This window comes from Aspergillus aculeatinus (genome assembly GCF_003184765.1).
Source record: "Aspergillus aculeatinus CBS 121060 unplaced genomic scaffold BO66scaffold_38, whole genome shotgun sequence".
NCBI lineage: Eukaryota > Fungi > Ascomycota > Eurotiomycetes > Eurotiales > Aspergillaceae > Aspergillus > Aspergillus aculeatinus.
Genome location: NW_020291507.1, coordinates 63415 through 79513, shown reverse-complemented (window position 1 = coordinate 79513; position 16099 = coordinate 63415). Strand labels below are relative to the sequence as shown.

The 16099-nt window shown below is 54.3% G+C and overlaps 9 protein-coding genes across 9 annotated transcripts; 3 read left to right on the top strand and 6 right to left on the bottom strand.

Moving 5' to 3' along the window:
• Positions 1–212: 212 nt before the first annotated feature.
• Positions 213–2206, top strand: BO66DRAFT_456176 (fungal specific transcription factor domain-containing protein; the record flags this gene model as incomplete). Its single annotated transcript, XM_025652124.1, has 3 exons — positions 213–301; positions 415–1481; positions 1575–2206. The coding sequence occupies 3 exons, from the start codon at positions 213–215 to the stop codon at positions 2204–2206; spliced, it is 1788 nt and encodes a 595-aa protein (XP_025501748.1).
• Positions 2207–2473: 267 nt separating this feature from the next.
• Positions 2474–4009, bottom strand: BO66DRAFT_413146 (flavin-containing amine oxidase; the record flags this gene model as incomplete). The annotated part of the gene is made up of 2 exons (XM_025649400.1): positions 2474–3044; positions 3105–4009. The coding sequence occupies 2 exons, from the start codon at positions 4007–4009 to the stop codon at positions 2474–2476; spliced, it is 1476 nt and encodes a 491-aa protein (XP_025501747.1).
• Positions 4010–4616: 607 nt separating this feature from the next.
• Positions 4617–5104, bottom strand: BO66DRAFT_440582 (uncharacterized protein; the record flags this gene model as incomplete). Its single annotated transcript, XM_025651270.1, has 3 exons — positions 4617–4768; positions 4835–4963; positions 5029–5104. The coding sequence occupies 3 exons, from the start codon at positions 5102–5104 to the stop codon at positions 4617–4619; spliced, it is 357 nt and encodes a 118-aa protein (XP_025501746.1).
• Positions 5105–5544: 440 nt separating this feature from the next.
• Positions 5545–7528, bottom strand: BO66DRAFT_378254 (Zn(II)2Cys6 transcription factor; the record flags this gene model as incomplete). Its single annotated transcript, XM_025645781.1, has 4 exons — positions 5545–6410; positions 6624–7329; positions 7386–7411; positions 7483–7528. The coding sequence occupies 4 exons, from the start codon at positions 7526–7528 to the stop codon at positions 5545–5547; spliced, it is 1644 nt and encodes a 547-aa protein (XP_025501745.1).
• A 439-nt stretch (positions 7529–7967) lies between these two features.
• BO66DRAFT_440580 (uncharacterized protein) lies at positions 7968–8781 on the bottom strand (the record flags this gene model as incomplete). The annotated part of the gene is made up of 3 exons (XM_025651269.1): positions 7968–8153; positions 8239–8476; positions 8582–8781. The coding sequence occupies 3 exons, from the start codon at positions 8779–8781 to the stop codon at positions 7968–7970; spliced, it is 624 nt and encodes a 207-aa protein (XP_025501744.1).
• Positions 8782–10568: 1787 nt separating this feature from the next.
• On the top strand, positions 10569–12521 carry BO66DRAFT_413144 (putative GABA permease; the record flags this gene model as incomplete). Its single annotated transcript, XM_025649399.1, has 8 exons — positions 10569–10670; positions 10738–10808; positions 10874–10932; positions 10985–11039; positions 11096–11187; positions 11251–11622; positions 11681–12001; positions 12058–12521. 8 exons carry the CDS (start codon positions 10569–10571, stop codon positions 12519–12521), a joined length of 1536 nt encoding a protein of 511 aa, XP_025501743.1.
• A 320-nt stretch (positions 12522–12841) lies between these two features.
• BO66DRAFT_327834 (PIG-L family deacetylase) lies at positions 12842–13840 on the top strand (the record flags this gene model as incomplete). Its single annotated transcript, XM_025643970.1, has 2 exons — positions 12842–13398; positions 13504–13840. 2 exons carry the CDS (start codon positions 12842–12844, stop codon positions 13838–13840), a joined length of 894 nt encoding a protein of 297 aa, XP_025501742.1.
• Positions 13757–15326, bottom strand: BO66DRAFT_136251 (glycosyltransferase family 32 protein). Its single transcript, XM_025642022.1, has 3 exons — positions 14727–15326; positions 14427–14658; positions 13757–14362 (listed from the first exon to the last, which is right to left on the bottom strand). Exons 1-3 carry the CDS (start codon positions 15181–15183, stop codon positions 14038–14040), a joined length of 1014 nt encoding a protein of 337 aa, XP_025501741.1. The 5' UTR covers positions 15184–15326; the 3' UTR covers positions 13757–14037.
• On the bottom strand, positions 15145–15881 carry BO66DRAFT_136265 (uncharacterized protein). The gene has a single exon (XM_025642023.1). It carries the CDS (start codon positions 15643–15645, stop codon positions 15271–15273), a length of 375 nt encoding a protein of 124 aa, XP_025501740.1. The 5' UTR covers positions 15646–15881; the 3' UTR covers positions 15145–15270.
• Positions 15882–16099: the final 218 nt, after the last annotated feature.

Here is a 16099-nt window from a genome sequence, read left to right as displayed (position 1 = left end):
GGCTATTTCCCCTTGAGGAAATTTTCCCGCTCGGCTGCCGCCTCCCGCGCCTGCGCCTTTTTCCACTGCTCGCTCTCATTAACAAGCAGTCAGTAACTTAGTCACAATGCATTGATGACAAGCATTGACAAGCATTAACAAGCCTCTAGCTTGCTTCATAGCCATTCTCTGGCCGATTGGAGTCCCCTATCCTTCACTCCCTCCAGATCAAGATGGAGGTGACCTGGCTAGCCGACTCCCCACAAACCCGCTCTCGAAAGAGGGCGTTGAGAGCCTGCGACCTTTGCCAGCGGAAAAAGGTGTGTAGCCGCTCACTGAAGCCGCGGCATCTTGCGAAAGTATGGCAGCACTGACACATTCTCTCTGCCGATCGAAGAAACGCTGTCAGCATGCTGGTACGCAGCCAAATTCCAGTCGCATGCGTCGAAGACAGGCCGGACCCAGCCCCACCGCAACGCGACCCCAGCATCCGTCTCGGGCTTCGACAACACCAGATGCCATTCTGCCGGCTCGTTTTGTTGGCGAGATGAATCCGGAGGCTGTGATCCGAGAAAGACTGGCAGGGGGTACCAATTCTACCCCTCTACGCGACCGAGTGGGACTCTGGATTCCTGCCTCTGGCGTTGAAAGTGGAGGGGATCCATCGAGGAATGCTACCGATGACATGAGCAACCCAGCGCCAACGTATCCCGCAGGGGAAGTGTATCCGCCTCATGTGTTGGACACTTTAATTCGTCGACGGTTCGAGTCTGCAATGAAGGCCTGTAGGCCACTGCCTTCATCCACCCGCCTTCCACTCTTCGGCATCTATTTTTCCCAGGTCAACCACATCCTGCCCATCGTCGATCCACGCATAGCTATCTCCTCCCCCTTCCTGGAGCGAGCAATCTGTCTAATTGCAGCCAAGGCAAGAGCTGCTGCTCCGCATCTTTACTTGACCGAGAATGCCGCCGTGGTGTCGCCTCGAGTGTTCTGTACGGAAGTCTACCAAGGACTCGAAGATGCGCTGACCGAAGGGCTCGAGCAGGATCGTGTGACCAGGATTCGAGTGCTCGCATTGATGGCCTTGCACTGTGAGAACTCCGAAGGATCGGAAATTGCGTCGATGCATCTCTCGCAGGCCATTCATCAAGCACAAACCGTGGGCATGCACCTCAAGCGACCGGGTGATGCCGACTTTGTACATCTCAAGCTTTTCTGGAGTCTATGGACCCTGGACAAGCTTCTTGCATCGATGTTTGGTCGCCCGGCCCTGATCAACGACCATGATATTAGTATAGAGAGGCCGTGCAGCGCAATGAATGCCCCCCAAACCCCTACAACCGCCTTTGACGTCTGGTTCAGGATCTCGGAACTCTTGTCCGAGGCTATCTTATTCTACCGACCCGGAACCAACCACGAGCAAAGGGCAGAGAAACCATTTCCCAGCTTTGAGGAAATAGTGGGCCCTTTCGGCGAGGAACTTGGCTTTGCCTCCTTGGGTGAGTGATTTTTTCTTCTTATCCCGAATGGAGCGATGTAGGTACTGTCGCGGTAGAGAGAGACTGACGGGATTTATCCTTATCTTTGTGCAGAACTTTTGGAGCTCTATTACCAAGCAGTCGCAATTGTCTTTCACCGAACGATGGATAACGCGACCTCCGAATCGCACAACTTTGCACGCAACCAACGAGGTCTCGCAGCCATTCGCGTTCAATCCATCGTGGCGCGAGAGTGTTCCGAGGACTTGCCTCCTTTGCCGATCGTATCGTATGCAGTCGGATTGTCCATGAGCGTGTCCTATCGCCAATACCGGTCCAGCAATCTTATCACCCATCGAAAACGAGCTGCAACCGACATCGACGCGTGTTGTTCACTTCTTGAGGGCTTGAGTGTCTCGTGGTACTCTGCCGAAGCGATGGCCCGGTTGGGCCGCAAAGCTCTCCAGCAAATCCACGAGAGTGATCCAGGCTTGTACGGGGATGAACTCGATGTGCATGGGCCTGCCGTGCAGTCTCCACAAGCGACTCGGAATAAGCGTACGCGAGCGGCTCCCGCCGCGACTGGAGACGAAGAAAGTATGTCAATGAACGTGACTTATGCGCCCGTGGCACAAGAACCCGTTGTATACTATACCGGAGACCACGATTGGGCGATAGGTGACATGACCGACCTAGATCTTGCCTTCGATGACTTCTTAGATCTGTCTTTGCCGACCAATTTCTAATTTGCTTCATGTCTCTCCGGGCCTGATGTAGAGCCCCGAGGCAATACATCACAAACGTTAAGGACGACAGAATTCATTCCTACTCAATAAGTTTGAGGTGTGGTGGTAAGCCTAGTACTTTATCTCATTTTATCTTCTATGCTGCTAATCTGACCTTCATTGCCCTTTAGCCTTGTGTTTTGTGGCAGATGGTTTGTTACACACCATTCAGGTAACAAAGCAGGCTTTACCTCAAGGCAAGGTCCAAGTTCGCAACGGCATCTTCAGTTACAGTTTGGCAGACACCGTGGAAATATCCTTCAACAGCCGCACAGTATCCCGAACAGCTACCTGACCTCGCTCGATGGCTCCATCGACAAAGCCCCGCCAACCATCCGCCCAGTCCGCACTTGCGAAAAGAATGCGACCGTGCGGTTTCTGGAGCTCTTGCAGATGGGCCGATGCACTGTTGGGGCCCCAGCAGGCCCACACGCCCTTGGAATACGGGTCGTTCATCCAGTCATGGGTCGCGTATGCTTCAACAGTGACACCGGGCTTGATATCCCGCTTGAACCTTTGCACGATATACTCACTGTCGGTCTTCTGGGTCAAATGCCCATTGTACCCGAAGCCTATGCACCAGGTGCCCGATGGTCCCGAAGGCTGGGTGCCGTTGTGGTCCGAGAACGCAAAGACGAACTCCGAGTCGCTGGCGTCATTGGCCGTCCAGAACCAGCCGGGCAGCGTTTCACGTAGCTTGAAGTGGATCTTTGCGCCGCGGTTGATGTGGCCTTGGCTCACGGCGGTTTGACGAAGGGGCGAGAGGGAAGGGTTAAATCGGATGTCGCCGAGACAGTTCCTGGCTGTGCGTTAGCAACTGCATTTACACTGCCGGAACATACGCGACGAGAGGACTTACAGTGGGATCGTTGAGATGACCGCGCCAGCTCGGAACCTCCGTCCATCCTTCGTGTGCACCTCAACACCATCCACCACATGGTTCACTTCGGCGACAACCGTGCTAAAACTAATGTCCCCGGCATACTCGCTGAGAATCGCCCGAGCAAGGGAGGTCATCCCGCCCCGACCCAGCTTGTAAATCCCTGCCAGCTCGAACACTCCCGCCATGCTGTGACCCCCGAGCGCAAACCAGCGCAGTGCGTCGGTGAACCCTGTCTCCTTCGCCGGGGCACTGCCGAACGTGCTAACGTTGGACGCGAACAACTCCTTCTCCCATTGACCCAAGTCTGCCAGCTGATCCAATCGGTCCTGAACACTGAGATGATCGTACTTCTTCCACGGTGTGGGCGTCCGCAGCGGGTCATGGGGATACGGCATCAAGGCCCGACTGTCCAACCCGTCGATCGCGAAGACCCTCTGCGCCACACGCTCCAGAACCGGTCCATATTGCTCGTGGGAAACCTTCTCCACCGCACCGCCTGACGACTTGAACAACTGCTCATGGGGCGCGTAGGTCCCCGCGGAGGTCTTCAGGTTCCGGCGCAGTCCGTACCGATGTAGCTCGGCGTAGAGATGCGGCTGGTTCCAGTGCACCCAGGTGCCGCCCATTTCGATCTCCTCCCCGAGCACTCGGGCCGTCCATGTGCGCCCGCCGATGCGATCGCGGGCTTCCACCAGGAGAACGGCCAGACCGTGCTTCTGACTCAGGTCGCGGGCTGCGGTGAGGCCCGCGAACCCAGCGCCGATGACGATCACGTCATAGCGGTTGCGGAGGGTCGGGGAGCTTGGTTGCACTGCATCCGTGGGCAGGCCAGAGGTCGTTTCGGTGGGAGTCCATAGGAAGCCCTCTTTTGAGCGAGACATGTTGCGAGTGTGGTTGATAATACGGAGAAGCGGTTTTCAAGGCATAGAACCAGAGATCCGGCTTCGCTAAATAATGTCATAAGAAAAGGATTGGTGACCGCGTCATGCCATTCCATAGAGCACTTCGGCGCCCGCGCATCCCGAAAGCATCTCGAGTTCATGCGGACTTGCAAATTGTTATCGCTCAGCTGAATATACCTCGTACTCCTCATGTATGCACGTTGATCGCGCTGCGGGTGACGCGAGAGAGTCCAACGCACTTTTTTGCCGAATCCGGTAAGGCTAGCTCAGAACCCTGAGGTGGAGTACAGTCGCAGATCAAGAAAAGCATGTGGAACATCTTAACCTGCGTATCTCTGGGAATCCTTAATATAGTGCCCAGTGATAAGGAACTATGTTGACACATACGCCTGACCATAAATTGTTGCGATTACATTCAGCCTTGCTGGTCTATCGAGATGTTGATTGCCCTATCGTACACTGTACAAGTCATAGTGTTCGAGGATAGCCGATATTTCCCCGTCGGCAGAGGATCATTATTTGTTTCTGTGATACATGACAATGGATGTACAATGTATTCAAGGGTACATGGCACTCCCCAGTTTACTCAGAGTTTAGCCGGCAAACGCCCCCCACACTTCCACGCCACCCCGTAACTATCCGAGGAAAAGGTGATGGTGCTACCTCGAGGAAAGAAGAACGTATCGCCTGGTCTGACGGTGGCGATCTGTCCAGTTTCGTCACGAAGGTTGATCTCTCCTACCGAGTGGTTCCAATCAGCTAACCTAGGCTTCGGTTCCAGGAACATGCGGCTCGTGCACTCACCCTCAATGACTACTCCAACTTCATCGTAGGTATACTCTGGGGGTGTTGCTTCTGGACCTTTTTCGATTCGGAACCAGGAGCCAACTATTGGATTTCCCAATTCGCGCTTCTCTGTTCCGAGGAGGTCGTCTTTTTCGTTTTTCAGCCCGTGATGTTATCAGACTCCTAGGGGGGTGTTGGGGCAAAGGGCTGACCGAAGAAGACATTCGAGATGCTGCCGTAGTTGGGAAGCTTGTGGGCTTCGACCTTGCTTTTGACTTGGAGGACCATGGTGGGTGTTTAATGGTGGTTGTGGTGTGCTTTGTCTGTGATACTCTACCGTGTGAACGGCGGTTTATATAATTAGATGTCCGGGTCTTGGATCGGCACATGGTAGTCGGACGGTTGCTAATAGTATATCACCACTCGATGACTAGCGATTCATGTAGTGAAGCATTCGAGACAACCAAGTGGCTTCAAGACTGCGTGTATCAATTTGCTCGCTTAGCGTGTATAGGAAGACTTCAAGGTTGCTGGCAGTATCTACTGGTTTCAAAGATGATCGTTGAAAAAGGACTAGCGCCAGTATGGAGCACATACAACCAATCGCATCTTGTTCCTTGACGCACTATTTGACCAAATGCGGCTAGCGTCAATAGCCTCAGGCTGTGTATGCAATAATCCGAACCATCTTCATCGATATTGGCAGTCGATGCCACCCTTAGACAATGCTAGCCAAAGATTGTCTCCAATCGCTCGGCAGCCATCACTTCCGTCCACTGGACGTACTCGAAATCCCCACCAGGCTCGTCTGCAACCCTCCGTACATCGGACAGGAACCAGACCCGGTCCAGAATCTCCTGCGCCCGGGGGATGGCGGCAACGCCAATGATTCGGTGGGTGGTCTCGATGCGCTCACGCACAAAGTTCCGCCAGAAGAGATAGGCATCTTCCTGCAGGGTGGAGCTCAGGATATCTGGTGAGGGTTGACCAGTCTCGTGTGGCTGCGGGGCAGGGCACACAGGAATCTGCAGAGCGCTCCCGGCAATAATCAGCGGTATCGTGAGCAGGCAGTAGACGCCGGAGGTGGTGGGAAGGACTCCGATAGCGGCCAGAACATTCGTGGCCAGGGTTAGAATACGGTGGGTCCGACTCGATGCCCACGAAGCCTGGCCATGCAGCAGCGTTTCGTCCTTCGACCCCGCATGGAGGTCGGGGAAGGTCATGTACAGTTGGAGGAGGCTTATCTGTTGATAAATCCGGGCCAGTCGTTGCAGGTGGTCGACAGGAGTTCTTGCATCCACTGGGTCTTCTATCTGCTCCTGCCCAGGGACTTGGTAGCGGAGGAGCGTGGTTTCAACGCGTCGAGCGTGTACGATCATCTCGGTGCTGGCTTGCTCCCACCCACTCGCTGAGGGGGCGGCGACAGACATCTGACGAAGCAGAGACCGGTGTCTTGTCAGGGTGCCGATCTTAGCCAGGCAGGCAAACAATCGCGTACAAATGCCGGTCCAGGGGTTGACGTAGATGGTGGGCGGCTCATCGCCCGCTAAGTAGGCGGTTGCGTCCAACGGTTGAGTGTGGACGAAGGAAGTCACTGCTTCCCAGTAGACCATGAGACCAGTGATCAGACTTCTGGTTCGAGGACAAGCTTTCACTCGGGAGGATGGGCCTGGTATCGTAGAGGCTGACAGCCATTTGCGATATAAGACACGGGCGCCGTATAGATGAGTGATACCTAGCTGCATCGGATCATGCCATCCCTATCTCAAGCTGTCAATTGTGGTGGTGCAAGGATAGAGCGGATGACTTACCTCAGTCATTCCCAAAAGTATGCTACCAAGAAGCATCTCGACGGTCCTATCCAGTGACGATGCGCTCTCTCTCCGACGCAGGGTAGACACTGCCTCTATCTCCGCTTTCAGACAGGCTAGTGCTGTTGATCGGTGGGTCAAGGTGGTCACCATATCACCTCGTATTGGGGTGAGATGAGCGGCTGACATGGCCAGGACACAGGAGTGGATCAGTGGACGAGAGCTTATCAGGGCTCCGAGCTCCATGCGGAAGAAGTTCTTGTGCGAGTCAAAACAGGAGTTCACTGGACAGACCTTGGAGAAATAGTGGCGTAGCAGAGCTGTGTCGTCATCTTCCAGAGTTGTGTAGACCTGACGTAGGTTGGCCAACCTCATTAGCTCGCTGGTAGTGGGACTCCCTCTGGTCGATAGAGTGGAGATATTGTCTTCATCAATGCAGAATGGTGACTCGGTGTCAGCTTGGGTTCGGTGAGCGGCTTCAGCTCGATGAGCATTGACTATGGAGTCGTTTGACCTTCTCGACTGAATGAAATGTGCTTGCAATGTTTCCATGGTCTCTTGCAGCTCGGTGGGTGAGTGCGCGATGGCCATTTCCACCTCATACTTGGAGGACCACTTCAAGGGTCGTCTGTACCCCGGACAGTCAAAGTTCTTCCGCGTACATTGGGTACACGCCGGTACCGTTTCGTCACACTTGATTCGCTGTGTAGATTTGGTTAGCAGGGCACATGGAGCTCCGGTCTGACGAGTCTCCCTACTCTCTGCTTGCACCGGAGGCAGCCAGCTTGAATGAGCAATAAGTTAGTTCGAACACACTGGTAGACACCGCTGCACTGGGTAGCAGGTCGCACTCACTCCGAGCTTTAACTCTACGACGAGAGACTGGTTGCAGGGTTGACATTGGAAATGTGTAAAGCAGCTTCGGTTGCGACCTCGGTGGAAGTGAAAAAGCTCAGGATAAGAGACTGTACCGAACTATGATGAATGACCCAAAGACCAGGACGCAAAGAGACACTGTATTCAATCTGTCTTCTTCCCCGCATTCCGCTTCAATGCCGAGCGGAGATAAGCTCCCTGGATAACTGCTGGATATCCTATTGGCTAACTGTGCGGCTATCTGCGTCCCGAGTGTCGGCCTGTTGCCTGAGGCAGAACCAAGGCAAGGTGTGCCTTACAACATGACCGCAACGTAATTGAAAGATTTTCACCCAATTCCCGCGCCAAAGTCTATGTACAATCCAGCCATAGTCGCTCCAACGTCTGCCCAAAGATCCGAAACTCCAGCGCTAAAAATCCGATTTAGACTCCGTAAAAACACACAAAAAAAGGATAAGAGCCTCTCAAAGCAGTCCTGTATCAATCGATTGACCCATCCACCACTTGGTCAAGAAGACCACGAGTGAACACTGCTCCTCCGCCTCGATCCGGAAGTCGTAGAGCCGCGAAAAGCGTAGAATCAGGTTCTTTCCGTCAAAGTTTGCCTCCATGACCCGGACCCGGGAGTCCAAGAAAGAAAACAGCAGCACCTGGCCGATCCATTAGTCACCGTTGATCATCATGTTCGGATTCGAACAAGATAGATGAGAAAGAAGGAGGCGAAAGGCTGCCTACCGGGGCATCTGCATACGCACGAGTCGCTTTATGCGTCAGGCGCGCTTTGATGATCGTAGTCAGAGTCAGCAGCTCGGCACGTAAAAGCTGCTGGTCCGCATCCTTCCCATCGGTATCGTGAATCACCATAACCTTTAGATGGGGATGCTGTCCGTTGGCTGCGTCCCAGACCACTTCCACTTGCCACCGCGGCGCCTGATTCTCCAGAAGAAGACCGAAATTGGTGAAATCCCCGACACTAGGGACACGATTGGTCATGGGTTAGATCGTTGGTTGATCACGATTGTTCTCCCGGCAAAGGGACAGAGGGACAGGAAGAGGGAAGGGGTAAGGAGAAACCAACTCTCTATAGCGCGGCCCTGGAGGAAATTCCTCTCGCTGAGGGAACACGCCATGACAAGCCAATTGCCATAGGCAGTGTACCCCGGTGCCCGCGTTCGATTGGAGGAATTCATCATCCAAATACATCGGACCGGACTTGAGATAGTGCTCATCCTGGATGAGGATATCCCCCTTGTAGGGCTCGAAGAAGCGGGGCCACATGGAGATAGGGCGCCCAGCTGAATCCCAGTCGATGCTACATCTGCTGTGCTGAAGTACCCGTAACCCAATGCCTTGACTTTGTCTTCGATGGCGCAGAGTCTCTGGCGACAAAGCTTGCGCTCAGGTCGTCTATCGATGAGCGTCATGGTATAGTTGAGACAGTTTTTGGGGAAGGTGAGTTAAGTGGGGCTGCTAGTCTATTCAACAAAAGAGGAGAAGAGGAGGGAAAAGGATTGGATAAATATGTTTCCCACTAAATTGGCGGGTTGCATGGCAACGCCTCTCACCGCTTTCCTAACTGGACGATGTCTGTCCGTGTCTTCCCAGCATGTCGGAGCTGACTACCGGGTAACTTACGGAGAGCAGTACCTGGTAGAGTACTCGAGGTCAGCCTACACGTACAATTTCCACTGCTCTCAGTACCTCACAGCTAGGTCTTATCTGTCCACCGATAAGCCTTCAGAGCGGACTTCGGTCATGCGTCATTCGAAGCCCGAGTTGATGGGTATCTTGAAGATGGACCCACTGGGAAAGTTCGCACCCTCATCGAAGTGAAACCAGTGCATCGAAGTCTAAAAAGGACATTGGTCAACATGCAGGAAGCGGCGCAAATGGTAGCATGGATCAAATCGGATCCAGATCTAGACGGTAACCTCAATAGGATTGGCCGGTAAGTCCTCTCAACATCTTCCATGCTTCAGGGCACTAATAGAAGGGAATGTGGGTAGGCGAGTGCATGTCTCCCAGAATTGGCATCAGGTATTTCTTAATTTGCTGAGTACGATCAAGTTTATGTCGACTATCTGAACAACAAGCCTGGCCGAAGTACGGGCCTTACAATGCATGAGTACGGCCCATGGAATATAACATCATCCGTTCAGATGAATGAACTGGGCGCCATTCTGCTTGCGATTGCTTTGCGGGCACATTCAGACTTGCGTGAGGAGGAGCGCCGACAAAATTAGCCGGACAGACAGTGTCTTGGGGTCGTCCTGGATGTTGCGCTTAATGGTACCTACATCAGATTATCGCATGGCGAGGTAGCTGTTTCGTACCAAAAAAAGAAAAAAAGAAAAAAAAGAAAGAACACTCTCGATGGCACCGTGCTCAAAGATACACTCGGAATGTGATCGGATGTTGAGTTCAGATATACATACCAGCAAGCTGTCTCCGCATAGTTCCATTATCGGCCAAATCAAATACAAGCGCAGCTGCCTTTCAGCCCAACCTGGTTACTTCCATGAAATAAACAATTCTACTCATCGTCTGCCTGGGAATGCTGACGGCAAATCTAACCGGGGAACCAGGCCCATCACAATTGCCAAGGAAAGGAGAGAGAAGAGGCCAAGGCTTTACTACTGTTGTTCACTAGTCCTACCCATCTCTTAGGGTTGATCCCAGATTCTCCATGTTCGGCGACTCGTTTGTGCATATTCTCATCTACCTGCCATTGAATCACGGCGCTGCATTCGATGCTGGATGCAAACGACCTAGTAGTGATAAGAGCTACTATCGATATTCCCGGCCGCGTGATCCTACTGGCCCGCACTTTTTGTACAATTTCAGCAATAAAGTGCTACCTACCTACCTTATCTCTACTCAAGCTGCCAACCCGGCGAGTGGCAACTCTGCCCAGCAATAATTCAGATGATTGGCGGCCTGTGAGGGTTACATAGAATCGATCATTGTAGTTAAGATGCATATTTGCTGCTCCCCTTATACACGCCTGCTCTACCCGCCCAGAGTTTGTGTCAGGCATCTCACCACCGTACGATCGCTCGATCAAAATGGCTACAAGCATGAAAGCTTCGAACGACAGTTGCACCGCCAAGTCGGGCGAGGTGGACGATGAGGTGCACAGCGGGGTTGGAGAAGTGGTCGAATTGAAGGCAGGTAGCTGCACCTTCATTCATCTGGCATTCGGTAGTATGCTGACATTTACCTGTGGAAGAGCAGAAGCCTTTCTCTCGATTCACAATCCTGTCGCTGACTGTCGTTCTGATGTCAACATGGGAGGCCTTTTCTAGGTAAATCCGCGCTGTCGCTGAACAGATGATGGCACTCAGTGGGCTGACGACCACAATTTGTACAGTACGATGGCAGCGGGTCTTGTCAGTGGTGGTCCTGTTTCGCTGGTCTATGGGTATCTTTGTTCGTTCTTCTGCCTCAGTCAATTCACGGATGGTTTTGACCAGAAGGATAGTGGCAGTTGTTGGCTCGATTGCGACCGCAGCGTCGTTGAGTGAAATGGCGTCGATGTGAGTGCCTCCTGCCGAAGATTGAGTGCACCAGGCTCACACTACTTTCTCTATAGATACCCTACCGCAGGGGGCCAGTATCATTTCACAGCCAAATTTGCGCCAGAACAATTGCGGAGATCCTTCAGCTGGGCTGTTGGATGGATTGGTGAGCTCTTTAGCCCGCAGGGGGCCAAAACGACCAGCTGATCTTTGAGAAACACCATTTCAGGGACTTTTGGATGGGTGTCATTCACTGCCAGCGCCCCTTACCTCTCTGCCGGTATGGTTCAGGGCCTGGTGGTTCTCACCCGCGAGACGTATCAGCCCCAGCGCTGGCATGTATCACTGATCTACTGGGCTATGGTCGGATTGGCCACCGTTCTGAATGTGTGGGGTAGTCGTCTGCTATCCTTGGTGGAGACCATTTCACTACTGATCCACTTGGTCGGATTTGTTGCTATTCTGATTGCTGTGTGGGTTTGTGCGCTGGCAACGAATGACGCGCACTTCGTATTTACGACATTCATCAATAGCACTGGCTGGTCCACTGATGGACTGGCCTGGTGTCTGGGTATGCTCTCAAGCTGCTACGTTCTGACAGGTTTGTGCTCTGTCTGTCTGCCATTGGCCTCATACGTTGATCCTAAATATTGGCACAGGCTACGACGGGGCAATACATCTGTGCGAGGAGATGGCCAACGCCACCACAGCCGTTCCATACTGTATGCTTGGCTCCCTGGCTATCAACGGCATCCTCGGATTCGCATACCTTGTTACTATTCTTTTCTGCATGGGAGACATGGAGAGCGCGCTGGACACTGGTACAGGATATCCGATTATTGAGATCTTCCGCAATGCAACGCAATCTTCGGCCGCGAGTTGTGTTATGACCGCCGTTCTCATCATCACGGCATGGCTGGCTACGATCGCGCTGCTGGCATCAACCGCTCGAATGGTCTTGTCCCTGGCTCGGGATAGAGGTACGATGACTTGCTCAACTGCGTTCTGGGATTCAACACGCTGATTAACAATCTAGCCCTCCCATTCTCTACTTATTTTTCCCACGTTGACAATCACACCCACCTACCAACACGTTCTATCCTTGCCACCACCGGCCTCCTCGTGTTATTCGGACTGATCAATATTGGATCGACCACGGCTTTTAACGCGATCCTCTCTCTCGCTGTTCTCGGGCTGCACGTCTCCTATGTTGTTCCGATTATCTTCTTCTTGTGGCGTCGCATTTGGCTGCCGCATAGCCTGCAGCCGGGGCCGTGGAGTCTTGGTCGGGTGGGAATCATCGTCAACATTGTCGCCATTCTTTATCTCTGCTTCACGAGCATTTTCATGGTCTTTCCCGCTTACCAGCCGGTTACTCCTTCGAACATGAATTACGCCTCGTTGATCTTCGGGGCTGTCTTGCTGTGGAGTGGGGGATTTTGGTTATGGCGAGGCCGAAAGGAATATGATGGACCTGTGGTTGTTCTGGCCGATGGTTGATGATTTGTTCTGTGAGTATTCAGAAGATTTCAAGTACTCTCTTGATGATTATTTAGAGGTACCTAGTAGTCAGTAAATTGATAGTGGGTCAATGAGGGTAGTGGGGGCGCACCTGACTTTCCTGTGACCGAATCTAGACCGAATGACAGTACATACAGTACATAAAGTACCCAGTACAGACAATACATACAGTACCGTATTTCCACATCCCATCCGGCTGCCTGCCTCTTCTTATCCATGGTTTCTTTTCTCTCTCTACTTCCCATCGCTCCTCTCTCTTCCTCTACTTTCTTCCTCCTCACCACAGTCAATCCATCGCCATGGCACAGTTCCCACCGGTATTCCGCCGTCTACGACGTCCACTCCGACGAGGCCCCCTACCACGTCTCCTCGCCACGATCACCATCGCCCTCGTCTCCTGTGCCGTGGGATTCTACCTGCTCCTGGCGTACCCGCTGGCGGACGATCCCCGACTGGTGCCGGCCAGCGTGCAGCGCGCCCGCAACATCCTGCTGGTGACCGCCCACCCGGACGACGAGACCCTCTTCTTCAGCCCGACCATCCTCTACCACCGCACCAACCCCGAGGTGACTCGCGCCCTGCTGGTCCTCTCCTGCGGCAACTACAACGGGCTCGGCGACACCCGCCAGGCGGAAATCCACCGCAGCTGCGACCGCCTGGGCATCGCGCCGGAGCGCTGCGTCGTCCTCGACCGGGGCGACCTGCAGGACAACCCCAAGGCCTGGTGGGACCAGGATCTCATCCGCGAGGTCGTCGCGCAGTACGTGCAGCAGTGGCACATCGATCTGCTGTATACCTTCGACGACGGGGGTGTGTCGGGGCATGTGAACCACCGCGCTGTGAGCGGGGGTGTGAGGTGAGCTTTTCCATTCCCCTCCCCCTCTCGATACCTCTCCCCAATCTTCATTCCCTATGCACGACTGGCAGAAGGTAGGGGCCAGCTAATGAGTCAACGGTGCAGAAAGTTCATCCAAACCACCCCCACCGCCCCGCCCGCCTACATGCTGCAGAGCGTCTTCCTGCTGCGCAAATACGCCTCGCTGGTGGACTTGCTCCGCACCGCGCTGCCCTTCACCGGGCGCATCCTCCGCGCGCTGATGGTGAGCCCCGAACATGATCCTGGTCTTGCGGTCACAGGCCGCTACGAGGACACGGCGCTGCTGGTCAGCTCGTGGGAGACCTACCGCGTGGCGCGGGCGGCGTTCGCCCAGCATGCGAGCCAGTACTCGTGGGACCGCGTGTTGTATCTGGTGGTTAGTCGGTATATGTGGTTCAATGATTTGGTGCGCGTGCAGTAGCCCTTTAGGGGTGTGGATTTCATGCAGTGGTTGTTTAGTGGGAGTGTTTGCATTTGGGGAGTATACTAGGTACGAACTACCGGGTCCGGAATTAGGGCACTGGAGGGACAACCACGAATCTACAGATAACGATCGATACCACGAATATGAACAATGGGCTAATGTACATAAAATCCCTCGAGCACTGAAACACAAAGCTACACCATCTTCCCCTCCGACTTGGCCGCCTCCGTGCGCGTGGGATCCGGTCGTCGCGCGGCGCGTCGCCCCCGCGCCACGCAGAAGCAGACGGCCCCTACGAAGGACAGCAGGAACACCACGACCACGAGGAAGGAGAGGCGCTGGTCGCAGTGCGCGAAGAACTTGATCCACCGCGCATCCCGCCCGTGCCACGACGAAGTGCCTAGGTGCTGGAACAGCGGGGTGTTGACGTGTCCGTTTAGCATGTGCAGGGTCGGGTGGTCCGCGGTGCCGGCCAGGACGCGGAGGGCGGACCGGTTTGATTGCAGCGTGAAGATTGTCCTACCACGGGGAGCTTACGTTAGGGGCTTGTGCGTCCGGGCGGAAAGACTGAAAAACAACTTACGAGGCATAGTGACAGCCTGTGCTGAACATGATGGTGATGTAGGGGAGCAGCGCCCACCGCCGGTTGAAGCGGGGCAGGTTGTCGACCAGCGCGCGCACGTAGGCGTTGTTGGGCGCCGCGAGCATCATCCCCACCGAGATGCCCACGGGGTGCGCGGCGGGCGCCACGAACTCGAATTCGCGGAGGGGGTCGAGGGACTGTCTGCACGCGAGGTCCATGTCTAGGATTGCTCCTGTTGAACATCGCGTTGTTAGAAAGAGTGCTTCGCTGTTTTCTTTGGAGAAAAGGGAAAAGACATACCGCCGTATGTATGCAGCACCATATACCGCAGCGCATCCACCCGCTGCACCAGCGCCGGATATCCCTCCCACATCGCCAGCAGATCCGGATACTGGCTCTTCACGAACTCGCGGGCGTTCTCATCCTCCCACAGGAACACCTCCCAGTCCGGGTGATGGTCCAGACACTGTGCGCGGGCACTCAGCCATTCCGCCCGCGGCGCACTGGGGCCCAGGTGGACGTGATGGAGGCGGTTGGGGATGCGCGCGTTTTCTGGGGGGCCGCTGCTGTTGGCGTAGGATGCGAAAGTGACGTCGAATCCGTCGCGTTGGGTAGAGAGGATCGAGTCGGCGGCGGAGGTCTTCCAGACGAAGGGCAGACGGAGGAGGAGATATAGTTCGTGCATGGGCAGGAACAGACCCGCTAGTGTGATCACCGCGACTGCGACGAAGAGCAGCCGTACTCGTAGAGAAGCCATCGTATCGACAGTGGATGCTGGTTATCGGCGAGAGGAGACACAAAGAATGATGAAAAAGTGGGTGTGTGTATGGGTGCGTGTGTAGAGTCACATAAAAAGCATCGAGCCAAGAACTTCCCCGGGCCGCGTGTTCAACATTGTTGGCGAGATCCAAGGGGGATGAGATGTCACGGCCATGTAACCACCCGCGAGGCTCATTGCATTATTCACCGGAGCCCAGCCCAGCCCATCCTGCAGGTCCGGCCAGCATGCATACAAGCCGCCATGATAATGGCTGCCTAAACCCTCACCTGTACGACCTTTTCCCAATTCCAGGATGAGACCGACCTGCCGATTGGTGTAAGCGTGTAAGCGTAAAGCCTGCAACCTGGCCAGGCAAGCTAGCCCCAAACAAGGCATTCTGGTCGTTCTGTGGTCCTGAGGGCAGTGGAGCCGAGCCGACCAGAGAGAAGATGAGGGCATTCGGGTTCCGCGGGTTACAGACGGACATCCCCCGAACAGCCACCAGGTGGGGGCCGGTCAACCTTCACCGCATCGGAGGGATGAGTGCAGGTTAGAACAAGTAAGATTGTAGATTGTTATAGTGATAGCTGAGACAAGCACTTGGATCGGCCGTGCTGATGCAAAGCCAAGTCCAACCCTTCCAGAGGTGGAGGGGAAGAATTGAAAAATATGGTGGAAAACCCCAGCAGTGTGTGGACTGTCACTCGCTAGGCAGGACAACCAAGCTTTTTGGAATTTTGGCGGCTAAGGCTGGAAAAGGGGTGCAATTCCGTAGGGCTGAACTAAATCGGAACAAAACAAGACTTGACCCTGAATCACACACCGACTGGAACCCTCGGCCATTTCCGCCTTCTGCCACGAGTCTCAGATTACAGCCACGTCCCGCCATTTGGTGGGTGTTTGCTCGCCTAAA